The following is a 15,425-nucleotide window of genomic DNA, read 5'->3' on the forward strand; positions in this document are numbered from 1 at the left end:
ATTTTTCCAGCCCAGGACAACTTAGGAGGTCAGAAGTACAGGAGTGGGGCTGGAGTGGGGCTGGCTGGCAGTCATGGCTACACCAGCAGGCACCAGCAGCAGCACAAGTAGTAGTGGGAGCTCTTGCCACTCGGAGATAGTAAGGAGACTGAATACTTGGTCAGAAAGAGATTAAAGAGGACCACAGTGCTAGCACTAGGCATAGGATAGAATGCCATTTGACAACTCCATTGACCATTACCCAGTTGCTGGTCACAGTTCCAGGGTGGAGAGGAGTACTCATAGTCGCAAGGGAGGAGGGACTCTAGTTTCTGTGGAGAGGGGTGCTTGCTATCAGTAACAAGGGAGACGATACCAGGGTAGAGACCAGAGCACAGACCAGGAGGGCAGTGATCACACATCTTGTATCACATCACCTTAGAAGTACTGAAAACTTAGAAATCCCCAAAACTGGTTGTGAAAACAGTAGGTTGCAAAAACCCTGAAGTTTGGGACAGTGATATCTCCCCTCTGCCAGGGATGAGCAGAGCCCAACTCTAAGACAAAGTTGAAAGTAAAAAAATAGGCTAGAAAAATGAGCAAATAAAAAGAAGCTCTCTACAAAAAGGTTCTATGGTGACAGGAAGATGAAAACACAAAGTCAGAAAAAGAGATCAGTGTGAAAACAGCTCTAAGTAAAACCTCAAAGAAAAATGCAGACTGGACACAAACTCAACAAGAATTCCTGGAAGAGATTTAAAAAGACCCCCCCCCCCAAAGTTTTAAGATGTCAAAAAAGAGCAGTAGAGGAAAAATTGGGAAAAGGAATGAGAGCAATCCAAGAAAATTATGAAAAAAGAATTAATAGCCTGGTAAAAGAGACACAAAAATATTGAAGAAAATAATTCCTTAAAAAGCAAAATTGGCCAAATGGAAAAAGAAGTTAAAAAAAATTTTCACTGAAGCAAATGATTCCTTAAAAATTAAAATTGGTCAAATGGAAGCTAATGGCTCTATGTTACATCAAGAAACAACAAAACAAAGTTAAAAGAATGAAAAGATAGAAGGAAATGTGAAATCTCTCATCAGAAAAACAACAGACCTGGAAAATAGATTGAGGAGAGCTTATTTAAACACTATTGGACTACCTGAAAGTCATTATCAAAAAAAAAGTCTAGGCATCAAATTTCAAGAATTTCTAAAGGAAAATCATGCAGATATCTTAAAATCAATGGGCAAGATAGAAATGGAAAGAATCCATTGATCACTTCTTGAAAGAGATCCCAAAATGAAAATTCCTAGGTATATTATAGCCAAATTCCAGAGCTTCCAGGAAGAGGAGAAAATAACGAAAACAGCCAGAAAGGAACCATTCAAATACCATGGCACCTTCCATGATTAAAGGACTAGCGGCTTGGAATATGATATTTCAAAAGGCAGAAGAGCCAGAATTATAATCAAGAATAATCTGTTTAGCAAAACTGAGTATAATCCTACAGATGAAAGAAAATGGAATTTAATTATATAGAGAACTTCTAGTCACTTTTGATGAAAAGTCTAGGGCTGAATAGAAAATTTGACATTCAAACAGATTGAAGAGAGGCATTAAAAAAGGTAAACAAAAGTGAGAAATCACACAAAAATTATAAATTTAAACTGGTTACATTCCCAAATGGGAAAATGATACATGTAACTCCTAAGAACTTTATCATTATTAGGGAAGTTAGAAAGAATCTACTTAGATGGAGGGATAAATGTGAGTGTTATGTTGGGATAATCTCAAAAGCAAAATAGAAGGCTTAGGAAGAGAAATGTCCTAGGAGAAGGGAAAAGGGAGAGGTAGAATGGGGAAAATTATTTTTTCTAAAAGAGATGCTCAAGGAAAAAATTTTATAGTGGAGGGGAAAATGGAAGGGAATGTGCCATGCTTGAACCTCATTCTCTTCTGAGCTTGTTCAAAGAGGGAAGAACACACACACACACACACACACACACACACACATTCAGTTTAGTATATAAATCTATCTTACCCAACAGGGCCATAGGAGGGGAAGGGCCTAAAGAGAAAGGGAGAGCAGATTAAGAAAGGCAATGGTCGGAAGCAAAACAGACTTGGGGAGTAATTTTAGCATTCCATCTTAACATCTACCCATTTGGCAAAGATGACAAAAGATGAAAATGACAAGTATAGTAGGAGGGAGAATCAGGAGGAGAAAATATAATCATTTATTAGCTGAAAATTAAAAAAAGAAGTCAAGGCAAGTCAACCAGTACCTACTATATGCCAGGCACTCTGCTAAATGCTAGTGGGCTTTTTTTTTTAAATTTTGTTTTAATTTTAGCAATTTCTAGGTTTTTTTTTTAGCTGCATGCCCAATTAAACACCAAAATAGATATTCTGAAAATCAAAGGAGAAATTGCTAAAATTAAAACTAAAAAAAAAAAAAAAACCCAACCCATGGAACTAAAAAATAAAACTAGGAGCTGGTTTTATGAAAATCCAATAAAATAGATAAAAATTTGGCTAATTTAATTAAAGAAAAGGAAGAAGAGAACTATGGACAGAGGAAGAGTTTATGTTTAACCAAGGAATAGAATGGATCTCAGAAGATAAAATGGACAATTTTTGTTGAGTAAATTAAGAAATTTTTGTCTAAAATGAACCAATGCACTTGAACTTAGAAGGGAAAAGGTAATTGGGGAAAAGGTTTTTGTAGTAAGTTTATCTGATAAAGGTAATAAATCTAAAATACACAAATAATATATTCAAATTTATAAAAATAAGAACCATTCCTTAACAGATAAATTGTCAAAGTACACGAACAGGCCTTTGTCACAGAAGGAAACCCAAACTGTCAACAACCATATGGAAAAAATATACTGAATCACTAATAATTAGAGAAATGCATAGAATTCCATCTTAACATCTACCTGTTTGGCAAAGATGACAAAAGATGAAAATGACAAATATAGTAGGAGGAAGAATCAGGAGGAGAAAATATAATCATTTATTAGCTGAAAATTTTAAAAAGAAGTCAAGGCAAGTCAGCAAGTACCTACTATATGCCAGGCACTCTGCTAAATGTTAGTGGAAATGAAGAAAGGCTGAAACAAAATAAAACAACCCCAAAAAAGCAGTTCCTGTTCTCAAGGAACTCACAAGGCAGGGAATGTCTTTGATTTTGTATTTCTAGTTTTTAATAATGTGCTTGGCACATAGTTAACTCTTAGTGAATGCTTCCCCCCCCCATTTTTGATTCTTTTTATAAAATGTATGTAGTTAAAAAAGTGAAATACACTTTTTTTTGCTAGGCATTGATCATTTTAATAAAGGCAGAATTTAATTTAGTCAAATTATACATGTTGCTAAAAGGCATGTGAACTCTAGTAATATATTTTATAACTTATTCTATGACATAGATCAGTGTCAGTCTTTTAAAAACTCATGCCATTTGCACAGAGCTCCCTTTCTTCTAGTCTTCTTCCTCTTCTCACTTTTTACTCAGATATCTTGCTTCACTGTATCCTCCTCCCCTGTGTCTCATGTAGAGCTGGCCTTTCTCCTTGCCAAGGCAAAGCCATCCAAATGAAACTTTGATCCCATACCCTTTTCGTATTCTGTAGCATATTGTTTCTACTATCATCCTTACTATTTTCCTAATCTCTTTTCATTTTATTAAATTGTAAGCTCCTTGAAGACAAGGATTATCTTTTGCCTCTTTATTTTTTAAATTAATTTTATTAATTTTAAATTAAAATATTTTAATTTAATTTAATTTTTTAACTTCTAATTTTAATTTTAATTCCTTAGCACAGTGCCTGGCACATGATGGGTGCTTGATAAATGTTAATTAATTAAATCTTTAATCTTTTCCTATTTAGTTAACCCTTCCCTGCTGCCTACAAACACATCTATGTTTCCCCATCCTTAAAAACCTTTAGCTTTATCTAACCATCTTTGTTAACTAACTGTTGTCCAACATCTCTCCTCCTCTTCTTGGATAAACTCGTTGACAGAGCTGTCTACTAGGTGTCTTCATTTCCTATCATATACTTTATTAACCCTTATGAAATCTGATTTTAGGTGTCATCATTTAAGTGAAACTGCTCTTTACAAAGTTACTGATGATTTTTCAGTTGCCAAATATAACTCCATCCTCATCCTTGATTTCTCTGCAGGCTTTGACACTGTTGATCAGCATCTCCTAAATGCTCTTTCTTCTCTTGGTTTTCATGAAAATACCATCTTCTTTCTCCTACTACCTGTTATGTAGATCATACCCATTAGTCCTTGTACTCTACAAGATTCTGTACTGTACTCTCTTTGCACTCAATGTGATCTCATTTTGTGATCTCATCAGCTCCCATAGATTCAACTGTCATTTCTGGGCAGATGATTCCAAGAATTCTACATCTATATCTTGTTTCTATTCTGAGCCATAGTGTGGCATTTACAAATTTCTTTTGGCCATCTCAAACTAAAAGTCCCATAGGTGTTTCCAACTCAACATCTCCAAAACAGAGTTCATATTTCCCCCTAAATTTTCCGTCCTTTTCACCCTGTTACTATTACTGTTGAGGGTACCACCATTCTCATATTCACCCAAGCTTACAGTAACTTCAGTGTTGTTCTTGACTTTTCACTTCTACTCATCCCATATATCCAATCAGTTGCTAAATCTTTATACTTTCACAACATCTCTGTTATATATCTCTTTTCTATTCACGTAGACATCACCCTACTACAGGTCCTCATTACCCTTTTTTTTTTACTATTGCAATAGCCTTTTAATTGGTTTCACTGTCTCAGACTTCTCTCTATTCTAAACAATCTTTCCATTGGGTACTAAGTTGATTTTCCTAAAATAAATATCTGACAATGTTGCGTTCCCCACCCCCAGTAAACTGACAGCTCTCTGTTACCCCTAGGGCCAAATACAAAGTCTTTTCTTAGGTTTTTAAATCCTTTGACAACATGGCTCCTTCTTCCCTTTCCAGGTATATTAATTTTTTTCCCATTTGTGGTGTTTAAAAAGGCTCAGGTGACTTAATTTCTGGGTAATTTAATCATTTTATTAATAATGCCAGCATCTTAATAAAGGATGGTCATTTGGCTGTCTCTGTCTTAGACCACAGACAATCATGGCAGTGGGCACATAGTTTTCTGTCTTTTTGGAAGAGGAGTGTTCAAAAGGATGGCAATCAACTGTGATTGGCTAACTATTAATGAGAAGTTGACTTTACTAAGAGAAGTGGGATTACTCCAATGAGGGGCTGAAAGTGACATCATGTCACCCTTGGATAGAGAGACTATCTCTAACCAGACCACCCTAGCCTTGGGCAATTTAGACAGAAGGGTCTGTCTGTCTCTCTCCCCTCCCCTCCCCCTCAGCTTGATTGAATGGAATTCCCCTTAGACTAGAGATTCCTTGTAAGGTTGGGTGGGGTCAGATAGAGGAGAAGGTTAGCTCAACCTTCAGAGACTGAGGTCTTGAAATGACAATAGAGAAAGGGGGAGACTCTGAATCTCTCCCAAATCATTAGTTATTAATAATCATTTCTCTCACATCCATTTACTCTACAATCTGGCTATATTGTTCTTGCTTTTCTTTGCACACAACAGTCCATAATCTCCTGAATCCATATATTTGCTTTTGCTGGTGCCCTGTGCTTGGAACACTTTTCCTTCCTCTTCCCAAACTCCTAGCTTCCTTCAAGACCCAGCTCAAACCAGTTACTGTCCTCCTCCCTTCCTCAGTACCTTTTTTTTCCTGATACTACCTTCCATTTACATTCTGTATATCTGATGGATACATAGTTATTTGTATATTGTCCCCACCATTATAATGTGAGCTCCTTGAGAGCAAGGACTCCATTTTTGCTTTTCTTTCTATCCCAAGTGTTTAGCACAGTGCCTGACATTTGGTAAGTATTTAACAAATACTTGTTGACTGACATTCATACATCAATGAAAATACTATTTTCTTATGGCCCTTTCAGGCAAGGCTGATAATAAAAAATCATGATAACCAACATTTATATGTTGCTTACTGTGTGCCAGGCACTGTGTTAAGTGCTTTATAACTATCTCATTTGATTCTCTCAATTACTCTGTGAGGTAGGTGTTATTATCATCCTCATTTTAAAGTTGAGGAAACTGAGGTGAACAGAGATTAAGTGACTTACCTAGGATCACATAGCTAGTAAATGTCTAAGGCTGGATTTGAGCTTGAATCTTCTTGACTCTAGGCTCAACAACCATCTCATCAGTAGACAGATAAGGGAAATTTAATATATTGAATCATTTTTAGTTTTTTGGTTAATCTTTTTTGACAAAGGGCAAAGAAAATGATGAAGTTTATGACGAATTTAAAAAAGAAGGTCACTTCATCATTCATACAATTTTAGAGCTGAGTGAAATATACATTACCATAGAATATACAATAGAAGAGCTAGAAGTAGTGTAGCATAACAAAAAAGAGCACTGCATTAAGAAAGAATAGCTCATGACTTCAAATATAGGTCCTTTCACTACCTTTGTGACTGTAGGCAAGTCACATAACTTCCTTCAGCCTCATTTTCTTTATATCTAGAATTAAAGGCTTGGATTAGATGATCTTTGTGATCCCTTCCATCTCTAAAGTCTGAGGATTTTATGTAGAATGTCACAGCAAGAAGGGACCTTCAGACACTGTGTGTTATAGTTGGAAGGGACCTTTAAATACAGAATATTCTAGTGGGAAGGGACCTTTTAATACAGAACATTACAATGCAGGACATAGAACGTTTAGAACTGGAAGAGACTTTAGACAGCAGCTAGTCTAACTCCCTCATTTTGTAGATGGGTAAACTGAGGCTCCTTGAGGATTTGCCAAAGATCACATGGTTAGAAGAACAGATGGAAATAGTTGATGGTATACCAGAATGTGTAATAATGAAAGTTTGGTTGAGAAATGATTGGTTGAGAAGAATGTTTGTCAGTTAAATTAAAAAAAAAAACCCAACATATTGACAAGAAGAAAACGAAAGTACATTGAGGGTGCTTGAAGTTGAGGTCTTCTTTAAAGGGACAGAAGCTGAGACAATGCATCTATAAAAAGGCCTATTTTATAGTTAGACAGTAACCTTTATATATTTAGATAACAGTTGAATTAAAAAATAGGAAAAGTAGTCATTATCATTTAGTCAAAGGTTGATTAATTATGGATATACATTGTTTATAATAATTATTTCTTTTAAGTTTATGGCCTATTTTAATTTTTGATTAAGTGACTTGGGATTTTCAGTCAGATACATTTGGACTAGGTAGCTTCAGAAGTTCCTTCTCTGTCTGCTGTTCTGTTATTCTGTAATTTTGCATGTTTATTAACAATCTCATCTTAAAATTACTTTGGAATTTATTTAGCTTTGAATTACAGTATTTGTACATACTCTTCTTCTGCCTTATTTTGATACCTTGTCATGTTGGGGATGTGACCTTAGGACCTGAAAGACTATGCCTATAGATCATTCTCTCACAGAGTCTATCAAGCAGGAAAATTTTAAGATACTGGCTGAGTTTTTGGTCTGGTGTGTCTGCTATCTAAAACCTCAGTATGTAAAAGCTTATTTCCAGAATTTTAGCAATAATGTCCTTAATTTTTTCTGCCTGAACCATTTGTAAACTCTTTATCAAGGCATAGCTAGATTGATGAAATCATATATTTTTATAGTTTCCAAATATACTCTTTCTGTCAACTTACAAATGTCTGGTTGTAAGAACAATACTTGGTCATTGGGCTTTTCCTGTATCTAAAAGCATTCCAAAGCATTTATACAATATTTGTTAAACCTTATTATACCTTGGAGAGAAATATTGCTTCATTCTTATTTTTTAAGTGGGCAAATAGTAATGTGGAGTAATGAAGCAGTCATGCAATGGTTTTTCTTGTTGATCAGAAGGATTCAGGAATGAAACTTTTCAAGATCCACTGAGATTTTTAAAATTCCCTTTTCAGGTTATCATACTACTGTTTTTGGGGTGTTTAGTGATTGTTTGCTGGACAGCCTGCCAGGAATAAAGACCAATGGCTCCACAGTAGAAGTCATTCCTGCTTTGCCGAGATTGCAGATAAGCACTTCATTACCCAGGTAAGCAGAGAAGAGAACCTAGATTTACATTAAAAAAAAAAATTCTTGCTTTAAAAAACTTTAGTCTTTAAATGTTTTGTTTGCTCATGACACAGAGGGCAAGTATAATCTTAATCATTTATTAAATCTGTAGTTCTCTTGATCAATGAGAGGATGGAGGATTATTTTAGGATTGTTAAGTAGGACAAGGCTTTGGTTAATGCTGTTAGAAATGTTACTGGATGGATGTGTAGCCAATAAAGATCATAACAAAGTGTGAGCTATGTTTCTAGAATTGTAATCTTTGGGAGGAATGGGGTCTGACTTAAAAGGAGTAAAGCAGAATTTGGAATTCTTACTTATGAAATGCATAAAGAAAAATTTCCCTTCTCTTTTTTGATTTTAAGCTTGTAAATCATCAGATGAGACAGGGTGGCGTAATAAGTAGGGAACTAGTCCTGGAGTCAGCAAGGCCTGGTTTCAAGTTTTGCATATGGTACCTCTTTGCTCTATGACTTTGGGCAAGTCCTGCAGCCTCAGAGTGGTTATAAATAGCCCAACTGGCCAATGGACATTGGAGTTTCCTTACTGTAAATTCCTGAAACCTGTGAAATCACAGGTTTGTACCAAAGAAAAATCATCAAAAGAGATAAAAGAATGTAGTCCAAGTATTTATGTCCTTTGTTTCTAGGGTATTTTGCATTAATTTCTAATAAATTATGATGAAATAGGTAAAAATAAATGCCACCAATTGTTACAAAGGTAGCAGCAGTATTACTGTATTATATACATGGATGAACCTACAAGAGAGGCAAAAATCATAGAATATGCTAGCAAGAAGAAACTTCACAGAATATTTAGCATGACCTCTCATCTTATTGGTAAGAGAATCAAGGCCAGATAATTTAAATGATTTGATGAAGTTCACCAACTTAGTATGGGGTAGATCCAGTTCTTGAGTCTGGATTCTCTGATTCCTAGTGCTCTTTATATCAACTTCAGTATCTTCATATCACTTGGCATAAGGTATTGATGTTATTGCATGGAACTATCTCATTCACCTCCCCCCATATCGCTTCCTCTTGTTCTACTGTGGCTGTCTCCCATACCCAGAGCTTTCTCTTCCTTTTCATCTCCCCTCCTGGCTGTCTTCAAGTTTCAGCAAAAGTCTTACCTTTTGTAAGAAGCCTTTCCCAGTCTTTCTTAATCTTAGTGCCTTTTCTCAGAGACGACACCCAATTAAACAAATTGTATATGTTTTGTTTGTATATAATTGTTTGCACGTTTTATCCCTCATTAGACTATGAGCTCTTACGAGCAGCTAAATGATGCAGTGGATAGTATGCTGATCTTGGAGTCAGGAAGATGTGTGTTCAAATCTAGCCTTAATAGATACGTGGCTCTGGGCAAGTCACTTAACTGCTGGCTGCCTCAGTTTTCTCATCTGTAAAATGGGGATAAAAATAACATCTACCTCTCAGAGTTTTATGAGTATAAATAGCTAATATTTGTAAAGTGCTTAGCACAGTGCCTAGCACATAATAGATACTTAATAAATCCATTCATCCATCCATCCTTCCTTCCTTCCTTCCTTCATTCCTTCCTTCCTTCCCTACCTCCCTCCCTTCTTTCCTTTCCTTCTTCTCTCCCTTAATTTCTTTCCTCCCTCCCTCCCTCCTCCCTCCCTTCTTCCCTGCTTTTTTTTTTTTTTTTTTGGCCTTTCTTTGTATCTCCAATGCTCAGCACAGTTCTTGGCATATAGTGGGAACTCAATAAGTACTTGTTGACTACAGTCTAATTACTGTTTCTCCCCTTCATAACTTTTCCCCCATCTCTTTTTTCTCCTTTTTCTTTCCCTGATTTTAAAACAAACTCACATAATGTCAGACTTGTAAGAGACATCAGAGGTTGCTTAATGAAAATGACAAGTGAATAAGAATTTCCTCTATAGCATCACTGAACAGTGGTGATCTACTGTCTACTCATAGACCTTTTGTGAGAAGTAATTTTTTTTGTCCTGAAATAAGCCATTTTATTTTTCGATTATTATGAAACTTCTCTTTGTATCAAGCTGAAATTTACCTTTCTCTAACTTCCATCCATTGCTTCTAATTATACTCTTTAGATCTGTGAATCCTCTTTCCTGTGATTGTCTTGAATTTAAAGACAATACTCATGTCTCCTCTAAATCTTCTCTTCTCCACGTGAATCATTCTCACTTCCTTCAACTGATTCCTATATGACTCCCTCAACATGCTGATCTTATTCTCCTAGGCTGCCGTGGTTTGTTGTGTCTTCCTTAAAATATGGTGCCTCAAACTGAACACAGATTTCTAAGATGTGGTCTCACTAGGAAAGAGTTGAGTTGGGACTATCACCTCCCCTATTCTGGATACTAATTTTTTTTTTGTGCCTTTTTTTTTATTGTACCTTAATTTTATGTTAACTTTTTTATTTAAACTGTCATGTCTCATTGTTCACTCCTATTGATGTTGCATTCCATTAAAATCTCAACCCCTAGATCCTTTTCATGGTCTTGCTTTCCCCATACTGCACCTATATAGTTGAATTTTAATGAATTCCAGGAATTGTAGTCAAGCTCACAGATATATAGTCTGAATGAAGACCCTATTGTCTTCCCTTTTTTTTTGAAAATGAGGACATTTCTCTATTTCTAGTTCAATTGTACTAACATTTACCTTTATTTTTCAAAGATTAATGATAGATCAGAATCATATTCATCAATCCTTTTCATCTCCTTAGGTATTTCATCTTGGCCTAGTGACCTGGCCTCTTTAAGGGCACACAGCTGCTCTTTTATAGTCTCCTTATTTATTGCATATTTCAAATGTCTCCTAATAATTTCTGTTCTATCCATCCCATTCCAGAAGATCATTTTCCTTGACATAGGAAATAGAAGTAAAATTAATAGTTTAATTTCTTGCTGTTTTCCAAGTGGCATTCATCATTATTGTATGCACCCATAGCAGCAGTTGTATCTTCTAATCCTCTTTTCATATCCATCAAAAATCAAACAGCTGTTTTTCATGTGCTTATCATTCATTGCCAGCTTCAATTCATTTTGATCTTTAGCCTTTCTGATACTCACTATTTGATAGATTTTATCACTCATTTGTATTTTCCTTTAGTTACCTGTATTTGCTCTTATCTTTCACATGTCTTTTAAAATTATCATTTGGTCAATGATGGCTATAGATTCACTCTGATCTCTTTATATAGCTTTTACTTTTCTTCCTCTTTGGAAATGTTTATGCTTGTGTTATTAGAATTTCATTCTTGAGAGTTTCCATTCCTCTTGAGCCAAATTCCTCGTAGATTTTTAGGCCTTAGGATCCTCATGATTATTTGTAGACATGCTTTAAAATATGTTCCCATCGATTCAGTTATGATCTGTATACAGATACCTCCCAGATCTATATATATATTTCTAGTCTTTCTCTTGAATGCTAGTTTGCATCATGAATTACTTATTGGAGATTTTTCTTTTTTTAAAAATAGATTTTTATTGATCTTTTTTGTTTTTACATCACCTGGATTTTCCCCTTTATCCTTCCCCTTCCATCTCCCAGAGAGCTCTCCCTTATAACAAGAAATTTTTTATAAATGAAGAGAAGAAAAAAAAATAGCAAAAACTAATCAGTCTGTTGAAAAAATTGATACAATATGCAATGATGTAGGCTCATTGGAGGTTTCAAACTGAATATCCTTTAAGTATCTAAAACTGAACATATCCAAAACAAAACTCATCTTTCTCTACAACCCACCCCTCTTAAGAATTCCTTGGTTTCATCATTCTTTAAGTCTCAGGTTTGCAGTCATGGAGTCATTCTCAACACTACACTATCCTCATTGACTTCTCCTCCTATCTCCCTCCCATTGGATCCAATCAGTTGCTAAGCTTTAGTGATTCTATCTCCATAGCTTTGCTTACATCTATCTTCTCTCCGCTGTTACATGGTCACTAACTCAGATTATTCTTTCAGTACCTCTCAACTGGACTATTGAACTAGCCAATTAATTGATATCTCTGCCTTAACTCCTCTTCCTAATCCATCCTTCATACAACTACCAAATTGATACTCCTGTATCAAGTATTTAAACAGGTCACTCGCCTGCTTAAAAAGATCAAAGTATTTTCTTATTTTAGGATAAAAATGGAAACTACTCTTTTTGAGCCCTTCATAATCTTTTTCCATTTTACCTTTGCAAACTTACTGCAAATTACTCCTCTTTTTTTTCTCATTGCTAGCAGTTTTATTTCTAACAAGAGGAAAATAATAAAATAAAATTAAAAGAGGTAACTGTGGGAATGACGTGTTTCCTGTTGATTTGCTTGGTTTTGTGGGGGAGGGGCAGTTCCTTCCTTTCTTCCTCCCAACAAATGAATGAGGTGGTGGCCAGACCTGCCATCCCTTGTCCCATTACAACAAAATTCCAGGGCACGCGGGAGAGGAAGGGAGGGGGGTGTGTGTCAAAGGGTAGGCTGCCGAGGCCTGTGGGAGCAGCACCAAAGAAGCTTTCTTCAAACCTCTCAAGTTTAATTAAAAAGAAAACCAATGAAAAAGCAAACTTGGGGTTTGCTCACCAAGGGCTGGTTCCCCTCCAAATTACTGCTCTTAATGCATTCTATATTCAAGCCAAACTGGCCTACTTATTTTAACTGACATTCTATGTCTTATCTCTTTAAATTTGTGCAGGCTCTTCCTAATACCTAAATCGAGCTCTGTTATACAAATAACATTTATTTTACATGGGGTGGGATGGCTTCCATTTAAGGAGGCAAGGAGCCCATTCTAGTCTCTGGTTGGTATGGAGTCCTAGGGATATAAAAAGCAACCAACTATCATTAGTCTGTCTCTGATTACCATTACTTGGAAAGTGAGCCACTAAAAAACCTATCATGGCCTGAAGTAGTTTAGTCAATTTAAATTTTGGTCCCTACCTACTGCCCAGTTGTACAGGTCTGTTTAAGGGCATCTAGATGTCAAATAATCCATATTTACTATATTATGGCATAGCATCTAAATACTTAAAGGAAAAGTTAATTGAATTGCAGGGAGACATAGACAATAAAGTTATATTAGTGGGTCAACTCAATGTACCCCTTTCAAACCTAGACAAATATAGCAAAAAGATGAACAAAGAAGTTAAGGACCTGAATAGGACTTTAGAAAAAAGTAGAGATTAGAAAGATGAAGATTACTGAATGGGAGCAGAAAGGAGTTTGCTTAGTTCTTTTTTTTTTTTTTTTGCAAGGCACTTGGGGCTAAGTGACCTGCTCAGGGTCACACAGCTAGTAAGTGTCAAGTGTCTGGTCTGAGACTGGATTTGTACTCAGATCTTCCTGACTGCAGGGCTGGTGCTCTATCCACTGCACCACCTAGCTACCCCTGCATAGTTCTTTAATGTGCATGACACCTTTACAAAAATTGACAATGTATTGTGATATAAAATCCTCAAAAACAAATGCATAAAAGCAGAAATACTAAACATTCATTGATGACCACAGTGAAGTAAACATATTCAATAAAGGGCCTTTGGTGGGGGGAAAGGATTAAGATTAGTTGTAAACTAAATGATTTAATCATAAAGAATTGGTGAAAGGATAAATTATAGAAATAGGAAATTTCATTAAAGAAAATTACAACAGTACAACAACATACCAAAACCTATGGGAGGCAGCTAAAGCAGTGTAGTTTCTCTGATTGCTTTAATCAACAGGATGTGGGGAAAAGGTTTTAGGCGAGGGAAAAATGAGTTTAATTTTGAAGATTTTGAGTTTCATGTGCTGGTGGGACATCCCAGTGGAGCTATTTCTCAGGTATTTGGAAATTTTGGAATGGAATTCAGTGGAGAGATTGTGCCTGGAATTAAATTTGGAATCAATAACAGTAATAGAGAGTTTTGGATAATAAGCTTTATATTTGAATAGATCTTATGATTTTATTAAGCTTCCAGAGAAGAGGAACTTTGTCTTTGTGGTTCTTTATCTATTGCACCAAGCATAATTTTATGTGAAGATAAATGCTTAGTCATACAATTTCAATGGTGGAAGAAACTTTGTATTATTTAATCCAACCCCTTCACTATACAGAGGAAGAATATTTATTATATGCATATGTAAATATAATTATTAGATCTATATACCAAAGTTACTTTTCTTTTCTGAGACATGGAATTATTTCTTTTAAACTTAAATACATTGGAATTTACTAACACAGTGAAGATGTTTTATAAGTAGTATTTATAGATGATGAGAATAAGAACAATAACTGACATTTTAAAAATGTTTTAAGGTTGCTAAAGTTCATTATTTAATTTATATTATTAGAAAATTAAGGCATTATTAACCTCATGTTGTAAATGAGGAAACAAGTTCTGAGAGGTAGTGATTTGACCAAGGTCACAAAGCTACTAAGTGTTGGAGGAGGTATTTGAATTAAAGTATCTTTTGACTCTTAAGTCCAATGTTCTTTTGATCACTCCATGCTGCTTCTTGAAATCTAATAAATGTAGAAATTTTCCAAAAATGAGAATGTGGATTGGTGTTTCTTTTTGCTTAGGGAAAAGCAACCTTACAGGAAGTGTATTAGAAAAAGTCCTGGAGGCCTAGGTTCTAGTCTTGATTCTGCCACTAACTGTTAACCTGTGTGACCTTGAATAAATCAATTAGTTTTTCTGGACTTCAGTTTTCCCATCAGTCAGTTGAGAGGATAGGACGTGAGGATCTCCACGGCCCCTTCCTACTCTAAAGGGCCATTATTCTACTTTATCCAGATTTGGAATAAGGACATTACTGCATTTGGATATATCCTGATATCAGCTTTGATACATATCCACCCATTTACCAAAATAAGTACAATTGTTTTGTAAAAAATATTCTTAATAATTGGTAATGAGATAAAGTTAGTTGGGGGTCCTATTGTACAGTAGTATTTAAACTCATAAATAGACAGCATGTTGTAGTGAATAGAAAGCTGACCAAGGATCCAGGATGAGCTCTAACACCTTCTGGTTATATGACTGTTGGCAAGTCATTTGATCTGTCAGTGTTGTAAGCAATTCTTTAAGTGTTTAAGTGCAGAGAAAGTACCAACTTACATCTTCAGAAGGAGCTTTCTCATTTGGGAGTTCGATATATTTATGAAATTACTGGTTTATTACTTATCCCTGTCCCTATTAGAAATCAAGTAAATGACCTTATTGCATGAACAATCAATTCTTAGCCATCATATGGAAGCAAATTAGTCTTCTCAAATGTATAACTATGAGAGAGAGAGAGAGAGAGAGAGAGAGAGAGAGAGAGAGAGAGAGAG

The 15,425-nt window shown here is 35.5% G+C and overlaps 1 protein-coding gene across 2 annotated transcripts in view; it reads left to right on the top strand.

Moving 5' to 3' along the window:
• The window catches only part of TRAPPC9 (trafficking protein particle complex 9), a 964,950-nt gene that overhangs the window by 219,532 nt on the left and 729,993 nt on the right, over window positions 1-15,425 (top strand). For both annotated transcript variants that reach the window (XM_027844988.1, XM_027844994.1), the window contains one exon: window positions 7,977-8,109. In XM_027844988.1, coding sequence (XP_027700789.1) covers window positions 7,977-8,109 — 133 coding nt within the window. The remainder of the gene's footprint in view (window positions 1-7,976; window positions 8,110-15,425) is intronic.

Source organism: Vombatus ursinus, unplaced genomic scaffold, assembly GCF_900497805.2.
Source record: "Vombatus ursinus unplaced genomic scaffold, bare-nosed wombat genome assembly UNPS02005236.1, whole genome shotgun sequence".
Classification (NCBI taxonomy): domain Eukaryota; kingdom Metazoa; phylum Chordata; class Mammalia; order Diprotodontia; family Vombatidae; genus Vombatus; species Vombatus ursinus.